We start from the raw sequence: 16,530 nt of genomic DNA on the forward strand, positions 1-16,530 counted from the left end.
AATTAAGCCACAATCCATAGTCTTTAGTATTAGGATGAAAATTGAGCCCAAAACCCTAGTCTATAGTATTAGGATGGAAATTGCGCCCAAAATCATAGTTCATACTATAGAATGAAAACTAGGCCAGAAATCATAGTCCATAGTACTAGGATTAAAATTGTGCCAAAATCATAGTTTATACTACTAAGATGAAAAGTAGGCCAGAAATCATAGCTTACAGTATTAAGATGAAAATTGGGCCAGAAATCATAGTCTATAGTATAAGGATGAAAATTAGACTGAAATCATAGTTTATACTAAGAGGATGAAAACTTGACCAGAAGTCAAAGTCTATAGCACTAGGATTAAAATTTTGCCAAAATCATAATTTATCCTAATAGGATAAAAATTTAGCCAAAAATCATTGTATATAGTATTAGGATGAAAATTAGGCCAAAATCATAGTTTACACTAATAGGATGAAAATTAGACCATAAATCATAGTCTATAGTATTAGGATGAAAATTAAGACAAAATCATAGTTTATACTATAGGATGAAAATTAGACAAGAAATTATGGTCTATAGTATAAGGATTAAAATTAGGCAAAAAATCATAGTTTATTCTAATAGGATGAAAATTAGGCCAGAAATCATAGTCTATAGTATTGGGATGAACATAAGACCAAAAATCACAGTCTATATAATTCGCCTGGAAATTAGGTCAAAAATAATTGTCTATAGTATCAGCATGAAAATTAGGCCAAAAATCATAGTCTATAGTATTGGGATGAAAATTAAGCCAAAAATCATAGTTTATACTAATAGGATGAAAATTAGGCAAGAAATCATAGTCTATAGTATTGGGATGAAAATTATGCAAAAAAATCATAGTTTATACTAATAGGATTAAAATTAGGCCAGAAATCATACTCTATGGTATTAGGATGAAAATTAAGCCAAACACCATAGTCTATAGTATTAGGATGAAAATTAGGCCAAAAATCATAGTTTATATTGATAGGACGAAAATTAGGCCAGAAATCATAGTTGGTATTTTTAGGATGAAAATTAAGCCAAAAACCCTAGTCTATAGTATTAGGATGAAAATTACACCCAAATCATAGTTTATACCATAGGATGAAAACAAGGCCAGAAATCATAGTCTATAGTATTAGGATGAAAATCAGGCCAGAAATCAGCCTGTAGTATTGGATGAAAATTTGGCCCAAAATCATAGTTTATAGTACTGAGATGTAAAGTAGGCCAGAAATCATAGTCTAAAGTATTAGGATGAAAATTAGACCATAAATCATAGTCTATAGCACTAGGATTAAAATTTTGCCAAAATCATAATTTATCCTAATAGGATAAAAATTAGGCCAAAAATCATTGTATATAGTATTAGGATGAAAATTAGGCCAAAATCATAGTTTACACTAATAGGATGAAAATTAGACCATAAATCAAAGTCTATAGTATTAGGATGAAAGTTAGGTCAAATCCATAGTCTATTGTATTAGGATGAAAATTAGGTCGCAAATCATAGTATTTATTAATACAACGAAAATTAGGCCAAAATCATAGTATATAGTATTGGGATGAAAATTAAACCAAAATCATAGCCTATAGACTAAGGGTGAAAATTATGCTCTAATTCATAATCTATAGTATTAGGATGAACATTATGCTGTAAATCATAGTCTACAGGGCCGGTTTCTTGGATGGTTGGTTGTAAGATGTCAGGGGTGGGTTGCGTGCTGTTGCGAACTGTGTGTGAAATGCTAATCGTGCTTAACGTTGAGCGACTATAAGGGAACTTATTTTTCACAATAAAAACACACAGTCCTCAAAAGCGAAAGGAGAACATAGCCCTTCGAGGCGGATATGTCGATGCCAACTTGGTATCGCTTTGTTTGTTTTAAGCCATTGGGGTTGGCGGTTGCGCTTAGGAGGGTGGGTGGGTATTGTTTGAATTTTCTTGTTGAGTGCTGTGTCTGTTGACTACAATTTGTTAACGATTTCAGGTACGATTTTCAGTGTCATTTTGTGTGGCAAAAGCCTAAAGGGAAATAGCGTTTCATTTCCCACTTCCGGGTTGCTGTGAACCTCATTATGAAAGCGAGGCTATGTGCAAAGCTTTTCATGTGACAATTAGTTTTGTTTTCACATGAATGAAAACTAATTTTCTTGATAAAAAATTTGCACTTAGTATTGCTTTCATAATGAGGTTCAAAGCAACTCGAAAATGGCCTGTTGAACATAAGATTTAGTGATAAGCAACAATAATTCTAAAAAATACATAACAATGTATGGATTTTTTTTCGCCAAATTGGGGCCTAATTATCTCTGAAAAATCCGTCGTTAACCCCAGTTTTTCACAGCCTTTGCCACGATCTGCGTTTCTCGTGTAGTCATAAGAGCACAAAAATACTTTTGTATTAGCAGGTCGTGACCTTAAGAGACCCTAGTTTTTCGGACCGTCCAGAGAGGCGCAGAACGCATGCGCAGCAGCAAAAAGGAGCACCATCTGGTTTGAAGGATGCGCAACTCGCTCAACAAAGATACTCATTAGAGTCAAACCAAATTATTTTAGATATTCAGGGCTGTTTTATGATCGCACTTTACTCCATATATAGTAAATATTCCCTGTCTCTTGGTGTTGCAAATTCCGCGTTGTTATCTGGCGATCAGATTTGCTTTAACAACTCTCATGAATGGCTTTGCCAGTGTTTGGTATCGTGCACGAACGGGAAAACATTGGAAAAATAGAAAAGATGGGCAAGTCTCGCAGAATGCACTTGCAGCGCAAACGCGTTTTGACTGCAACTTGGTACCAAAGGAGTGTTGTTCAATTTCTACGGGAAATCGTTTGCAGAGTAAGATCAATTGAGATCGGGTTTGTTGTTTGACAGAGAAATTGTGATTACGGGGTTGTTTCAGCCATGATTATAAATCTCGCCATTGATGCCTTGTGCTTCTAAATGCCAGTCAAACTTTCAGCCAGCAAATGACTCGCTTAAATCCTTTTTATTCCTCGCGAAGCGAGGTTAATAAATTTGTCGGGCCGAGCCGGCCCGAGCGGAGCTAAGCCGCGCGAATTCGAGCGAAAAATATATTTATATATGTCTATATATGTTTATATCTTTGAAGGTGTCCGCACAATGACGTCAGACTGTCTGGCGTTGTCTGGAGCAAAATTTGCATACATGGAAAAAAATATGCCTGCATGATCAAATTTCAACTGCAATGTTCATCAATATTCACTGGACACAGAACTATCTCTCCAGAATCTTTTCCCTTTCTTTTAGAAATCTTTTTTGTGAAAGAGTGCATTAAAGAAATTACACGTTTTGTGGCCGCGGTCAATAATTTTCCGTGGGAAATAAATTCATCGAACACGACAGCGCTGCACGCCCGTTGTACATTACGTCGCGTCAGAAATAGATTTTCAACCGCAAACTAGCCCGTGGAACAACGAAAACACCATGCTCATCAAAAAAAAATTCTTATGCGCCTCTTAATCTCCTCGTTTGATGCTACAATACGAGTAAAGAGGGCTTTCCACCCAGCCCCCGCTTCGCGAGGTTTTGCGAGTCACGTATTTCTAGTTTAAATTTATTTTTCTCATTTGTTACTAGCTGTTGAATGGCTGTTGGTATTCTGCTTATTTAACTTCTGTCTGTGTTAATTGTGTTGCTTTCGTTCGCGTTATTCTCCTCTTCCTTTTCGTCTTCATCTTCGTCGTCTTCCAAACTACACAAGAGTGCATCGTTTTCGTAAGTCGGAAAGAAGTATCTGAAAACATCAACAACGAGAGAACTATTATTATAAAACACGTACAAACTGAATTTATCATCTCGATAGGTAGGTTCAGTCCGTATGGACAACTTACATGTTATAATTTGTCGGCCTATTTTTTTTCCGTTGGCATAGCGTGGGATGAAAATCGGCATGATTAAAAAAACCTATAGCACTGCCACAGATTTTGGAAATCTGGACGACGGACTACCATCGTGTGCTCACTCATTTTTTCTGTCAAACTGGGCCAAATCGGCCTCATTTATCGATACGTGTTAATTTGCCTTTAGTGGGAGTGCGTGCTCTAAAGGGGTGAATGGCGTGCACCTCGAACTCTGTGGGAATACGGTGAATTTCGCATGAACTGTTAACAGGGAATATACTATATTTTGCCCCTATTTCTTTAGAATGTCAAAGTTTGGAAGAGCTTGACGAGGCAGTGGAATACAAATCTCGTTTTCCAGAACTTTTACTTGTTTCTGCAAAGCAGATAAAACGCTTTATCATTCGATCCATTTTTTCTTCCTTTTCATTGGCCGAGAGCAAACCACGTGACTTGCAAATAACTACCTACAAATAATGGTCTGCCGATGCGCAATACTGTCCAACTGTGTTTTGCTGCAAATAATATTCTGCTCATGCGTAATTGAAACCACGCTCTTGTGTGAAAATGGCATATCGCTTCCCTGAGCTGTCAGAGTGACTTGACATCTTTAGTTGATCAAAATTACGAAAAACAAACTCGGTGACCGAATGACAAAACAATTATTGAACTCGGTTTTCGCAAAATTTGTCAGTGTCAGGCAGATCAATTATTTGCCGAAGCTGAATAATTGATGTGCTCGCCACTGACAAATCACGATTTTTTGTTCAACTTCGTCCAATAATTGTTAAATCTCTGTGATATGCATCGTAACTTTAGGCGCTTTCCATTTGTCAGAGCTGGCTGGCCAAACTGGTTATTCCATGAATCATTTTCAAGAACTGACTCCGGCGCTACTCTTTCGAGCTCCTCGTTCAAAATGGCGTTAACCATTTCTTGAATGTGCATTTTCAAAACTCTTAGAGTAATATCTTCAAAATCTCGCATTCAATTTTCAATCTGATTGGCCAGGCTGGCCAATTGTACCAAAAGGAAAACGCCTTTGGTTTGACAAGACAGACGTTTCTTTCCCAAGTGTACTGCTGCAAAATTAAATCATTTGTAAATGACAGGAAGATATGAACTCACTGCGGTTGATCCCAGAGAGTTTGTTCCTCTGGCAGCGTGAAGTGCTGTTCCTTCTCCATGTGTTCTAAAACAGCCATCTTTGAAAGAAAATTCTCTTGACACTTTACACAGTTATGCTTGTAAACCTGTCAGATGATGAAATCCCCGTAATGTAAACCTTAATCTGTGTATAAAGGGTACACTGAAGGTACACTTAAATTTGAGATACACTTAAAACGGGTTAGTTTCTAAAGAAACTGTGGTGCTGCGTCGGTGGGGAGTAGGAACGGATGTTTGGCCTATCAACAGAGTTGACAACTAAAGGCCCGTTTAAAGGGTTTCAACATTTGGTTCAACATGCATTCAACACCTTGTTGAACCAATTGTTGGGGGTGTTTGAACAGGTCGTTCAACATTGTTGAAAGCGTGTTGAGTCAAATTTAAATCGGTTTAAGTTTTCATTCAACATCCAAACAACATTTCCTTTGTTCTCGAAAATGTTGAATGGTGTTGAAGCCGTTTGAACACTCCGTTCAACATTTGTCCAACCTTTGCCCAACATCCATTCAACTTTTGCTGAACGATATGTTGGTCAAATGTTGACACTGTTTATGAAACAATGGCTGCTATGATGAGTGAATGAAAGTATCGTATAATTCCGAAAGTAACGGCCCCCGTTGTTGTCGCATTTAGCAGGCCAAAGAGAAGAATCTCTTGGAGCAAGGACGAGAACCAACAACCCACATGAATCGAACCCGGGCCACAACGGTAGGTCCCTTTTCCCCTTCCTCTCTTCCCCCTCTCCCCACCCCCCCCCCCCCCCGAAAACCCTGATACTCAGGCTAGAGGTGAGTGCTCTAAGCACTGCGCCATCCCTGCCCCCCGTCTATTTTAGTTGTGGAATACAATCATATCGTTAATAATTATAACGGAAAACGACTTCAAATGCATCATTTCTCACGTACCTGTCTCCTGATGTAATTAACAATCTTTACTTGGTGGTAGAAATCCAGCCCTAAAATTGAAACGGAAGGTTCTTTAACAAGTAAATAATCACTAGTGTGTTCGGAGCCTGAGGAAAGTATTTTTCAGTGTGGTTACAATTGAAAAAAATAAAAAAATTAAAAAAAAAAAGGAAGAAAGAAAGAAAGAAAGAAAGAAAGAAAGAAAGAGAAAGAAAGAAAGAAAGAAAGAAAGAAAGAAAGAAAGAAAGAAAGAAAGAAAGAAAGAAAGAAAGAAAGAAAGAAAGAAAGAAAGAAAGAAAGAAAGAAAGAAAGAAAGAAAGAAAGAAAGAAAGAAAGAAAGAAAGAAAGAAGGAAAGAAAGAAAGAAAGAAAAAACGAAAGAAGAAAGAAAGAAACAAAGAAAGAACGAAAGAAAAAAAAAAGAAATGAGGGTTTCAGAGTCCAACAGTCGAACATTGACGTGGATTTCCTGGAAGGATACGATACTAATGAAAGTGAAGAATGACTTGAACAGTTGGCTAGGAAGGTCGAAGACAAACAAAGTCGTAAGTAGTATACAACGAACCATTCTGCTGCACGCTATAAGAATTATGAACATTGCACTTTCACACTAGATTACGTTACGTTACGCTGTTTTTTTATATTTGTCTTTGTACACCCACCGGTACTCCATGAAAGGTGAAAGGAGTTTGGCATTAGGCCCCTTCGTATAACCTTACACCAAACATGTAACTAATTACAGTCAATTGTCAAAAAAAAAAAAAAAAGAAAAAGAAAAACCCGATCGAAAAAGGTAGAATTCTGTAATTTGTTTCTTTCACGTTATCACTATAGGGAATTTAATTCCCAATGGACCCAATGAGAGCACAGATGACAAACAACGCATTTGGAATATTTGATCCGAAACACGGGTGAGCCATCCAATCGCCCAAAATAGACCTTGAATGAATACTTTTTTCTTTTTAATTTTTTAATGCAAGTACAAACATTTACAACAACATTATAATTATCAACCAATTATTATAAACGATTTACGAATACTTATAAGTTTCTTCTGTTAGTGACTAGCTACATGTAGGTTACAAGATATGCTTGAATGAATACAGTGAGATAATAAACTAATTATTACAACATACCCAGAGAGCGTTTGATGCTAAGAAAATCAAATGAATGCCCATCCTGTTGAGAGAAAACGAATTGTTAGATCTTATTATTTTCAAACCAATTTAAAAAACAACAACAAACAAACAAACAAAACAAAACAAAACAAAAGGTTTGTAAGTAAAGCAATACTATTTTTGCCATGGAAGTGAATATACATATTTTCGCCACAGGTGGGAACAAGGACATTCCTTAACTGCTAGCGTAGTACCATTTAAAAATACCTTAAACCAAATTTTTCTCAAACTTAAATGTTATTTTTGGTTTTAATTTTCAGGTTTGTTTGTGTGGCTTTTTCCGTCGACAAAAATAACTTTCCAGTTCACAGTCAATCCTCTCTAAGATGGGCACTACTGGAACCAGCTTTAACTGTCTGCCTTAGAGGAGTGTCAGCCATATCGGAATTTAGTTACAGACAAACAAGTTAACGTTGGCAAGGACCACATAAGGCGGCCATGTCCACCTTAGTGTGGTGTCCACTGTGCATATAATTGCCCTGAAGTGTACCTTCATATGTTGAAGAGCTTGATTTGTAGTGGGATAAGATTCATCACAGAACAGACAAACAGCTGGTGGCAAATCACCTTTCCAGTCGCTCCAGTCACTGTGTGAAAGAAAAAAGGAAGAAAAAATAATGACACATTAACATTGGAACCCTACCTGATGGCCATGCTGCTAATATGATTACTGTACTACTGTCTCTACTATAGTTTTAAAAGATGCTTGCCCAACAGTCCGCGGTGAAGAGACTGAACAGAAATGTCCACAACCAGACAGACAGACTAGTGTCAGATTTCACCTGCATTCAGTGCGGGAATACCCAAACATCGAAGGAGACTCTGCTCACAGGGTAGTGCGGGAAGGACTGTCACCCCCATATTGGCTTGTCCAGCCACACCTGACACTGTATCGGATTGAACACCCAGAGCGCGACTACATAGTCTTCTTAGACTTACGGATGCCTACTACAGTGTAAGCCTACTATGGCCTGAACAAAACCTCTATGCAGAGATTTTTTTTAGGTAAAAACCTCTTTAATTTGACCAAATTTCTTTGACCCGTTAGTGTCCAGAGCTCCTGGCCACTACTGATATCCAAGAAAATTAATCAAACAGAGTGTTACTCACTCTTCATCTGCAGGGCCATTTGCTCTGCTCTCTTCCTCTTCTTCATTTTCATTTTGAATATCCTCCCATGTTTTCCCTAATTCCTATTTTTAGGCAAGGTTAACAACAGCTCATTAGTCTCTTCATTGAACAAACTGCTTGCTGATGACCCACTAACCTCAATTTATGGTCATTTACTGGTATCACTTTCTGACAATGGCATGACAAAGTCAAGCCTTAGTAAATGTACTTACAGTTTTTTCACCCTCTCGTGAGACGAGTATCTCCTCGCCCGAGACGAGACTCTCGTCTCTAGAGAGAAGAATCACGTCTTGCGAGAGCGTGGTAGCTTACTTTTGAGCGGTACTGTAGGTTTTAACATATATATAGTCTCAGCAAAGTTTTAATGTAACGTCAACCTGGTTAAAACATCATTGTGTTATTCCAGAAAATATTCATACATATCCCTCCCTCAAAACGTTTATTATATAATTATATTTCTAGGACACTTTCAGCTTTTAATATATATATATATATGCAATATTGTATATCTAAAAGAAGGAAAAAGTTGTCTGTGTATACTAAATAAAGCTTGCATTTGGTGCTTGTATCAGGGTTTCTACACTATTTGTTTCCTAAAGACTTTTCATGACCATATAAAACAAAATCAATGAATTTGGAAATCTAAAATATCACACTATAATAAATAAAAAATATGCAGTTAAGAATATAAAGCAGTAAATATGCAGTCTGAAAAAATGCAGAAGTACAAGTACAGATTGTGGACATATTTTCCATAAACTGAGACTACAGTTTTATTCCAAGACTTCACTACACTTTTCAACACTGAAATTCAATGACTTTCCAGGATTTCCTTACCTGTACAAGCCCTTTTGTATATTGCAAAATTGTGCTCCCTTATGACTGAGGGCATTAAATTTTGCTAAATGTGTCTCACGATAACAGCTTTTTGTGCCTGCAATCCAATTTCAATAAACTTACCAGGTAATTTATAATATAAAATCTGTCGTATTCTTTATTCTTAGGGTTAATTTTCTTGTGTTGCTTTTTTCTCATGTGATCTTTGAGTGCTGTTCTGTCTTTGAATAACTTCTCACAAAACAAGCACTGAAGGCTGAAACAAAAGTATATTGCAGTAACTTTTCATCACAACTTTAATGTACAACAATTTTATTTGTAACACTAAAAATACTACGGCTTGAGGTCATACAGTTTTACAAGCATTGTTGCAAGTGAAATCACTACATTACATTCAAATAAGCTTAAGTACTTGTAAGCACAATAACTATTGGGAATTTCTTAACTGAAGAACCTTTGGTGCAACAAAGGCAAAAGTGCAGCCTCATTCCCAGGTCTTAACCCTCTTATCAAGCAAACCAAGCCTTACATCAAAGGTTTGGGGCCTAACACAATCACATCTTCCAAGAGAAGAAAAAATGACAAAAATGCAATGTTTATGTAGTTTCATTCCAAACAGATTATTTAATTGGTTCCTTTGCAATCTGTGGTGGGATATGTATATAGTATCTAGGAAAAGAATCCATATTTCCAAATGATATTTGTCTCCCATATCCTTCAATGTCTCACTACCTCTTTGGGAAGGATATTTGCCAGAATTTCAATTATAATACATGTATGTTGCAGCTCTGCTGCAACATCTGCTAGGCTATGCAGCTGATGCTGATCCTTCAGTATTAGTCAATTTCCAAAGATGGGAAGCAGAAATAGTCTTTCCTTTACCAATAAGATCTTTACTTATACTACTGATTTCCATGGGGACTCCAGATTATTTCATCTGCCCATGCTTACATGTATAACATAATGAACTACACTGTACTACATCTTTTGCATTTCAATGCTGAGTTTAAAATTTACCCTCACTGGCTCTTCAGTTCCAGTACTTTAATCCTTTGTAATTGCTCTGAAAGTACTTCATAATATTAAAGCTAACAACATGATAAGCTCACCTGGCTAATTTCTTTTCCAGAAGATCAAGAAACTCATTCACATTTACTAAAAAATGAAACATATATTAAATTATACAATATTGCATACACCAATAATGAAGATGAACTGGGCTGAAATGATGATGACCTTACATGAAAAAAGAAAAGAAAAACAAAAAACTAGCAATAATTTTGATCAAGTAGTACAGCAGCATATTCAGTGCTAAATATACATGTATTCACCTAGGTTATCAGGAAGTCCCACATTAAATCCATGATCTGCAGCCATATGTGAAAACAGTGATGTTCTGTCCAAGAAAGAATCATTGTTAAAAAAATGATAATCCAGAATAGGTCGCAGAGAGGTTCTAAAACAGGGCTGCCTTTTTTTTTCCTTTAAAAGATATAACACAACTGACATTTTTTGATCAGATAACACAAAAGTCGACATCCATGTACATTTTCAGAACTTTTTCTACAAAATGATAGTCACAGGCATCACATTTTTAAATGTAATACACTATGTCTGGACAATTAAAATTGTCCAGACATAGTGTCAGATTACAGTACAATTTTGCTGGAGGTGGACAAATTTTACTCTAGTGAAGCTTACCGTGGTTGGGAAGTTTGCAAATTACTAGTTGAGCTTGACAATAAAAAAGCTTGCAATACTACTAACTAAAAATAATACTATAAATCAGCAAACCAGAACTAATCACGGGTTTGTATTTGGAAGGGCTTGTTTTCATAAATTATGATGTTTTTGCTTGAGATTTAGAAGGCTGAGTTTGCACAAGTTTTAGTTTTTACAGACGGGCTTCTATTCAACATCACCTTGATCAGGAAAAACGCATTTGTATTAACTTTCAACAAACAATTTACATATGCAACTCAGACAACATCCCTTCCATGGGGGAGGTATCAATATTTTCTGGAACTGCACAACATGTTTAAAAGAAGTTGAACAAACCTGTTGCCCTCAAAATGCTGTTTGCAGAAGAGACATGTTCTTGAGAAATGTGTATCTGATCTCTCACGCTGTTGGCACTCTAAAACATCTTCCTATTGAAAGATCACTTACTTAATTTTTAAGAATCTAATTTACAACGAGAGCTGTCAGTAGTGAGCTAGAATGGTGCGTACCAAAAAAGAGGACATGTGTATGATATGACTGGATTATTAACCTTATTAAAGTTTGACAGCTTTCCGTTGGTTCAGAAAACCTCTCTCAGGTGCTGTTAAAAGACGAAGTATCCTGTATACTGAATGATGCAAGCTCTCCACAATAGCCACCATCAAACAGCATTTGGTGTCCATTGTATGGAGGTGACCACAGAGAAGAGCATAATGTTATTTTACATTGGGTATCTGTTATTTTCTTTGATAAGAAGCTTTTCTCCAGATTGCCTCTCTTCACCCAGGTGCACAAGTGGGAGCTGACAACATACTTCTGGATGTAACTTTGTGATAGACTAGCATCCCATTTAGGGGGAACAGCAATACTCCTAGTTGCTTTATGCAACAGAAATGGGGTTAAGCTCTAGTGGCATGGGAACCTGTGGCTTGTGTGCAAACTAGCCTTGTACCTTACCATATGAGTGAATGGTTGGGTGGTCAGTAAAGATGGCCTTTGGTAGAAGTTTGGCTGCATTATGTAAGCTTACTTTTTCTACTTCCCAACTAATATGCCTTCTAAATAGTTTTTTCAATTCGTCAAAGCTTCATGAACAAAGAGAAAGGGAATCATTCAGCACACATCTTGAAATCAGATAAAACAGACATTTCAAAGCCTTAATTTCATTCAAAAACTCACAAAACTCAAAATTATTTAGTCTGAGAAGATATCCTCATAAAGATATTAATTAGTTATAATTAATTAGGAATTTTAATTAATTTTAATTCACATGGACATGAAAAACCCAAACTTTGCCCTAAACTTTGCCCCAAACCATTTTGCCTGAATATCATAGAGCACTCTCTTATGTTTGGCATATTTCAAGTACATGTTATGGGTCATCACCAAAAATTAATAATACCCAAAATTAATAAATTAATATGATTAATTTTTACAATTAATTTGGAGAGTTTCCCCAACAATACAGTAAGTAGCTTTCCTTGTTAACTTGTACCTTGAATTGATTTATTACTAAGTTAAGAGTACACTCAACCATACTTACAAGTCTTTTACGTTGCAGATCTTCTCTCAGCCATCTCTCTTCGGGAAGCGAGTCACACAGAAGAAAATACTGAATCTTGGGACCAACATCTGTCACACAGAAACAACGTCAAAATGTTAGTTTGGGGAAGGACAAGTAGTCTTACAGGTTCCAAGAAGGGACAAGGCTCCATTACCAACACACACTCTGGTCCAGTCTTAAGCACATTGTCAGGTTCAATTCACCCTCAATTCACCCAGACTGACTGGAAATCAAGTTAAAGAATAATGAAACTACTGACATTCCTTAAGAATGAAAAAATATTGCTTGCAGTGAAAGCACCTGCCAAGAAGAAGAAGAAGAAGAAGAAGAAGAAGAAGAAGAAGAAGAAGAGGAAGAAGAGAAGAAGAGGAAGAAGAGAAGAAGAAGAAGAAGAAGAAGAAGAAGAAGAAGAAGAAGAAGAAGAAGAAGAAGAAGAAGAAGAAGAAGAAGAAGAAGAAGAAGAAGAAGAAGAAGAAGAAGAAGAAGAAGGAGAAGGAGAAGGAGAAGGAGAAGAAGGAGAAGGAGAAGGAGAAGGAGAAGGAGAAAGAGAAGGAGAAGGAGAAGGAGAAGGAGAAGGAGAAGGAGAAGGAGAAGAAGAAGAAGAAGAAGAAGAAGAAGAAGAAGAAGAAGAAGAAGAAGAAGAAGAAGAAGAAGAAGAAGAAGAAGAAGAAGAAGAGAGACAAAGAAAGGAAAGGAAAAAATGTTCTTTTCCACTGTCAAGGAGCCTAGGAAACAAATTTAGCTGCAACTCCTTTGTTGTTTTAAACCTTTAACCCCTAATATCAAACAACAAATTCTCCTATGTTATCCCCATATTTTTCTTATAAAGGTATTGGGGAAAAGTTATTAAAGTATCAAGGAAATTCACCTTGGGTGAACATATCCTTAATTCTCAAACTCATGACCTCAGGGGTTGAATAAGAATTGATATTATAAAGAGAAATTTGATACATGTACTGATCACTGTTTGGGCTCAAAAAGGTTAATATTATCACTGAATTTCTAACTTACCACCTGGTTTAGAATTAATGTTGATTACTGGGCAAAATTCTGTAATAGGCTTTTCCTTGAATCTTGTTTTCCAGTAACATAAATATCTAAAAAATTAATAGAGAAATGGAATTTGAGAATTCAGTAAAAAGAAGTTTGAATGCACAGTAGTAAAAAAAAAAAAAAAATTCCAGCAACGCCAATCTCCTGAGGATAAGTTAGTATCAGGCATGGATACAGAACAGTTTCCATTGTTTTCAGAAAATGGTGAGATTTTTGACAATAAATAGAAAGTTTAAGGACGTTGCCTACTAATACAGAAGTATTTTTGCACAGTTTATGACGATGCAGGAAAAGCAGACCTTAGCAGGAGCTATTGGAGTCCAAAAAGAAAACTGGGGGTAACCACACATTTTTCAGAGATAATTAAGCAACAATAATTCCAAAAAGCAGTAAAATACAAAGCAATATGCGGCTTTATTATCTCTGAAAAATGCATGGTTACCCCCAATTTTGTTTTTGATACCAAGAGCACTTGCTAAGTTCTGCTTTCTCTGCATAGTTTTAAACTGCGCAAAAATATCCCTGTATTAGTAGGCAATACCCATAGGGAACCTGAGTATCTTGAGATGCACAGAACGTATGGGCAGTAACAAAAGTAGGCACCATCCTTAAGAATGAAATAAATTTCCAGGTTTTAAGTATGAAAAATGCCTCCTGTCAGGATGACTTTAAAACCCAGGGATGACACTTTCAAGGGAGGACATCAGTGTCCCTGGACCTCCCTAGAATATTGCTCGCATCATCTCAAAACGGTGACATTTTTTCCTGGATCCACGCCTGAGTATGACACTGGTTTCACGTGTATAGTGGTTGCTCTCCTTACGGGCACCTCCTTAATACAGACACCTCTCTATTACGGACAGTTTACTTGGTCCCTGAGAGACCAAAATCCATCTAAAGCTTACTTCTCTAAAACAGACACCTCTATAATATGGACACTTATTCTTGTCCCCTTGGTATCCGTAATAAAGAGGTCTGACTCTATTTAAAAATGGAGACTGGTTATAAGTCTACTCTAAAGGCCTTTGACAGCCTTTTAAAGTCATTAGTAGGACTCCTGAAATTGCACTTAGGTCATGTGGTTGAGCTCTAACTTTGCATAATATTATTATTTGTAAACATTTTTTTCAGTTTTTCAGCATAACCTACATAAAAAAAAATACCAACAAATTTCGCACTGAGCGTTAGCCCTAAAAATGAAATGGGAGAACACACCAGGCAAAGAAAAAATCTCCAACCTTAACGGGAATCAAACCCACAACCTTCGGATTTGATTGTTTGTTGCTTTACCCACTGAGCTACGAGGACAGACGGCAGCAAGTTGTGGGTTATTATACTGGTAATTGCAGCAATGTGAAAGTGAAGGGAACAAATGAATGTTGTGTCGCTAGCACTAAGGACACATGGCTGATCAGAAAATTAACTCTGCAGGAGCAATACTGTCAGGACCACTTTGGTCCACCTTGTTTATAAACATGGGTCCCCATGTTTTCCCGAGGTAGTCAATTGATAAGATCGATAATCGATAGCATTCGATAACAATCAATAAAAATCTATTAATTTTTTCGAAATTCGATAAAAATGGATAAAAGATTTCGTTGTGAGTAATCGATAATTATCGATTTTTGAATCAGGGCTATCGATTTTATTGATAAATATCGAATTAATCGAACCTGAATTATCGTTCCAATTTTCGAAACGAAAACACCAAAAGATATTAAAGAACTCGCAGAGACACTTATAACAACTTCCCTATTTGTTAAACCATAAAGATTGCTTCATCTTTTCTACAAACTTTAAGTATTACTCAGCGTGTGTTGTACTTTTTTAAATCCGATATAGATCCCTCGTTGATTGTTCCACAGTTTTATTTATTTGCTGATGTAACACAATCGCATGCTCGTTGCTCTTTCACCCAGTCTTTAAAGGGAAAGATTTTCGTGATTTTTTGAGTAAAGATATGAACAAATCATCTAGACGCCCTCGGGCTCGTAATCTAAATTCTTCTTGTTCCCCATATTTCTTAGGTTAAAACGTGGTTTCAAAACCAGCGTAACAAAGGAAAAAGAGAAAATTTAGACGATAACCTTGAAGCCAAGAAGACGGAAAAGGAAAAATAATTTATGTTTGTAATCGAAGCCGGTTAATCGAACAATAAAACCAGGAAGAAAATCATAATGCAGTCTCTTTGGTCTCTTGTACAGTGCTTGTCAACAAATCATTTCATTGCCGCTTTTGAAATCTAAATTTAAAGAGTCACAATCAAACGCTCCCTCAACGGAAACAGGATAATTTTTATCGATTCAATAACAATCGATGAATCCGATACAATCGATAACATTAACACTTCGTCGGCGTGTGAGTATCGAATTTTATCGATTGACCGATAAAGTCGATATCGTTTAAATTTATCGATAGATATCGATAGATATCGATTTATCGAATGATTTTCCGATATCAATTTTTATCGATTGACTACCCCGGGATGTTTTCAAAAACGAGGCATGACACAATAGATACTTTTGTTATACAATGAGATGCAAATAAGTGGCCTTGTATTCTATAATTAAGCCACTCTGCAGTGTATGTTAAAGCGCTAAAGAGAACCAATGAATTTCCCACTGAGCGTTTTGTGTTTATATCCCGAAATGGGAGATCGTTTGAGAATGCTGTTACTACTGAATCAATTAATACCTCCTCGTGTCACACACTTGCGCTACATCTCCAATTACAAGCTGATGTTCCACTAAAAGGTGATGTAGTACTGCATCGTTCTTTCCTTCAGTGTTCGGAAATTCTCTGTCGCAGAAAATGCAAGGAACTTGAAGCTCCGTTGTCGAAATCTCCTTCACAGGCTGCTCAGGAAAAGCCAACACTTCAAAGGCATGCTGCTGATGGTGGCCTGTAAACAATGACAGAACCAAAAGCGATTAGCTGAGCATATGTGCAAGTTCCCTGCAAAATTGCTTCCAAAGTCACCTCCATCCGCCATGTTTATTACCCAGGTACCACTGAGTGCAAGGCAAGACGAAAAGGGGACGTTTGATGTGACTTTACACAACGGATAATCTGTTCAAAAGGATCCCACCTCG

At 36.7% G+C, this 16,530-nt stretch overlaps 1 protein-coding gene across 3 annotated transcripts; it reads right to left on the reverse strand.

The window, feature by feature from the left end:
- Window positions 1-3,589: 3,589 nt before the first annotated feature.
- LOC146469605 (zinc finger protein 277-like) lies at window positions 3,590-16,494 on the reverse strand. 3 transcript variants are annotated; one of them, XM_085123240.1, is made up of 14 exons: window positions 16,418-16,494; window positions 16,133-16,340; window positions 13,397-13,482; window positions 12,365-12,453; window positions 11,158-11,249; window positions 10,431-10,495; window positions 10,209-10,254; window positions 9,223-9,355; window positions 8,242-8,324; window positions 7,622-7,718; window positions 7,090-7,135; window positions 5,955-6,004; window positions 5,011-5,135; window positions 3,590-3,776 (listed from the first exon to the last, which is right to left on the reverse strand). In XM_085123240.1, exons 1-14 carry the CDS (start codon window positions 16,428-16,430, stop codon window positions 3,650-3,652), a joined length of 1,260 nt encoding a protein of 419 aa, XP_084979366.1. In that variant the 5' UTR covers window positions 16,431-16,494; the 3' UTR covers window positions 3,590-3,649. The 3 variants fall into 3 exon arrangements, with proteins under 3 accessions (XP_084979366.1, XP_084979368.1, XP_084979369.1); XM_085123242.1 differs by having other exon boundaries at window positions 7,090-7,132; window positions 16,418-16,493; XM_085123243.1 differs by lacking the exon at window positions 3,590-3,776 and having other exon boundaries at window positions 5,007-5,135; window positions 7,090-7,132.
- Window positions 16,495-16,530: the final 36 nt, after the last annotated feature.

The sequence above is a fragment of the Pavona decussata genome, unplaced genomic scaffold (genome assembly GCF_977016875.1).
Source record: "Pavona decussata unplaced genomic scaffold, jaPavDecu1.1 SCAFFOLD_122, whole genome shotgun sequence".
NCBI lineage: Eukaryota > Metazoa > Cnidaria > Anthozoa > Scleractinia > Agariciidae > Pavona > Pavona decussata.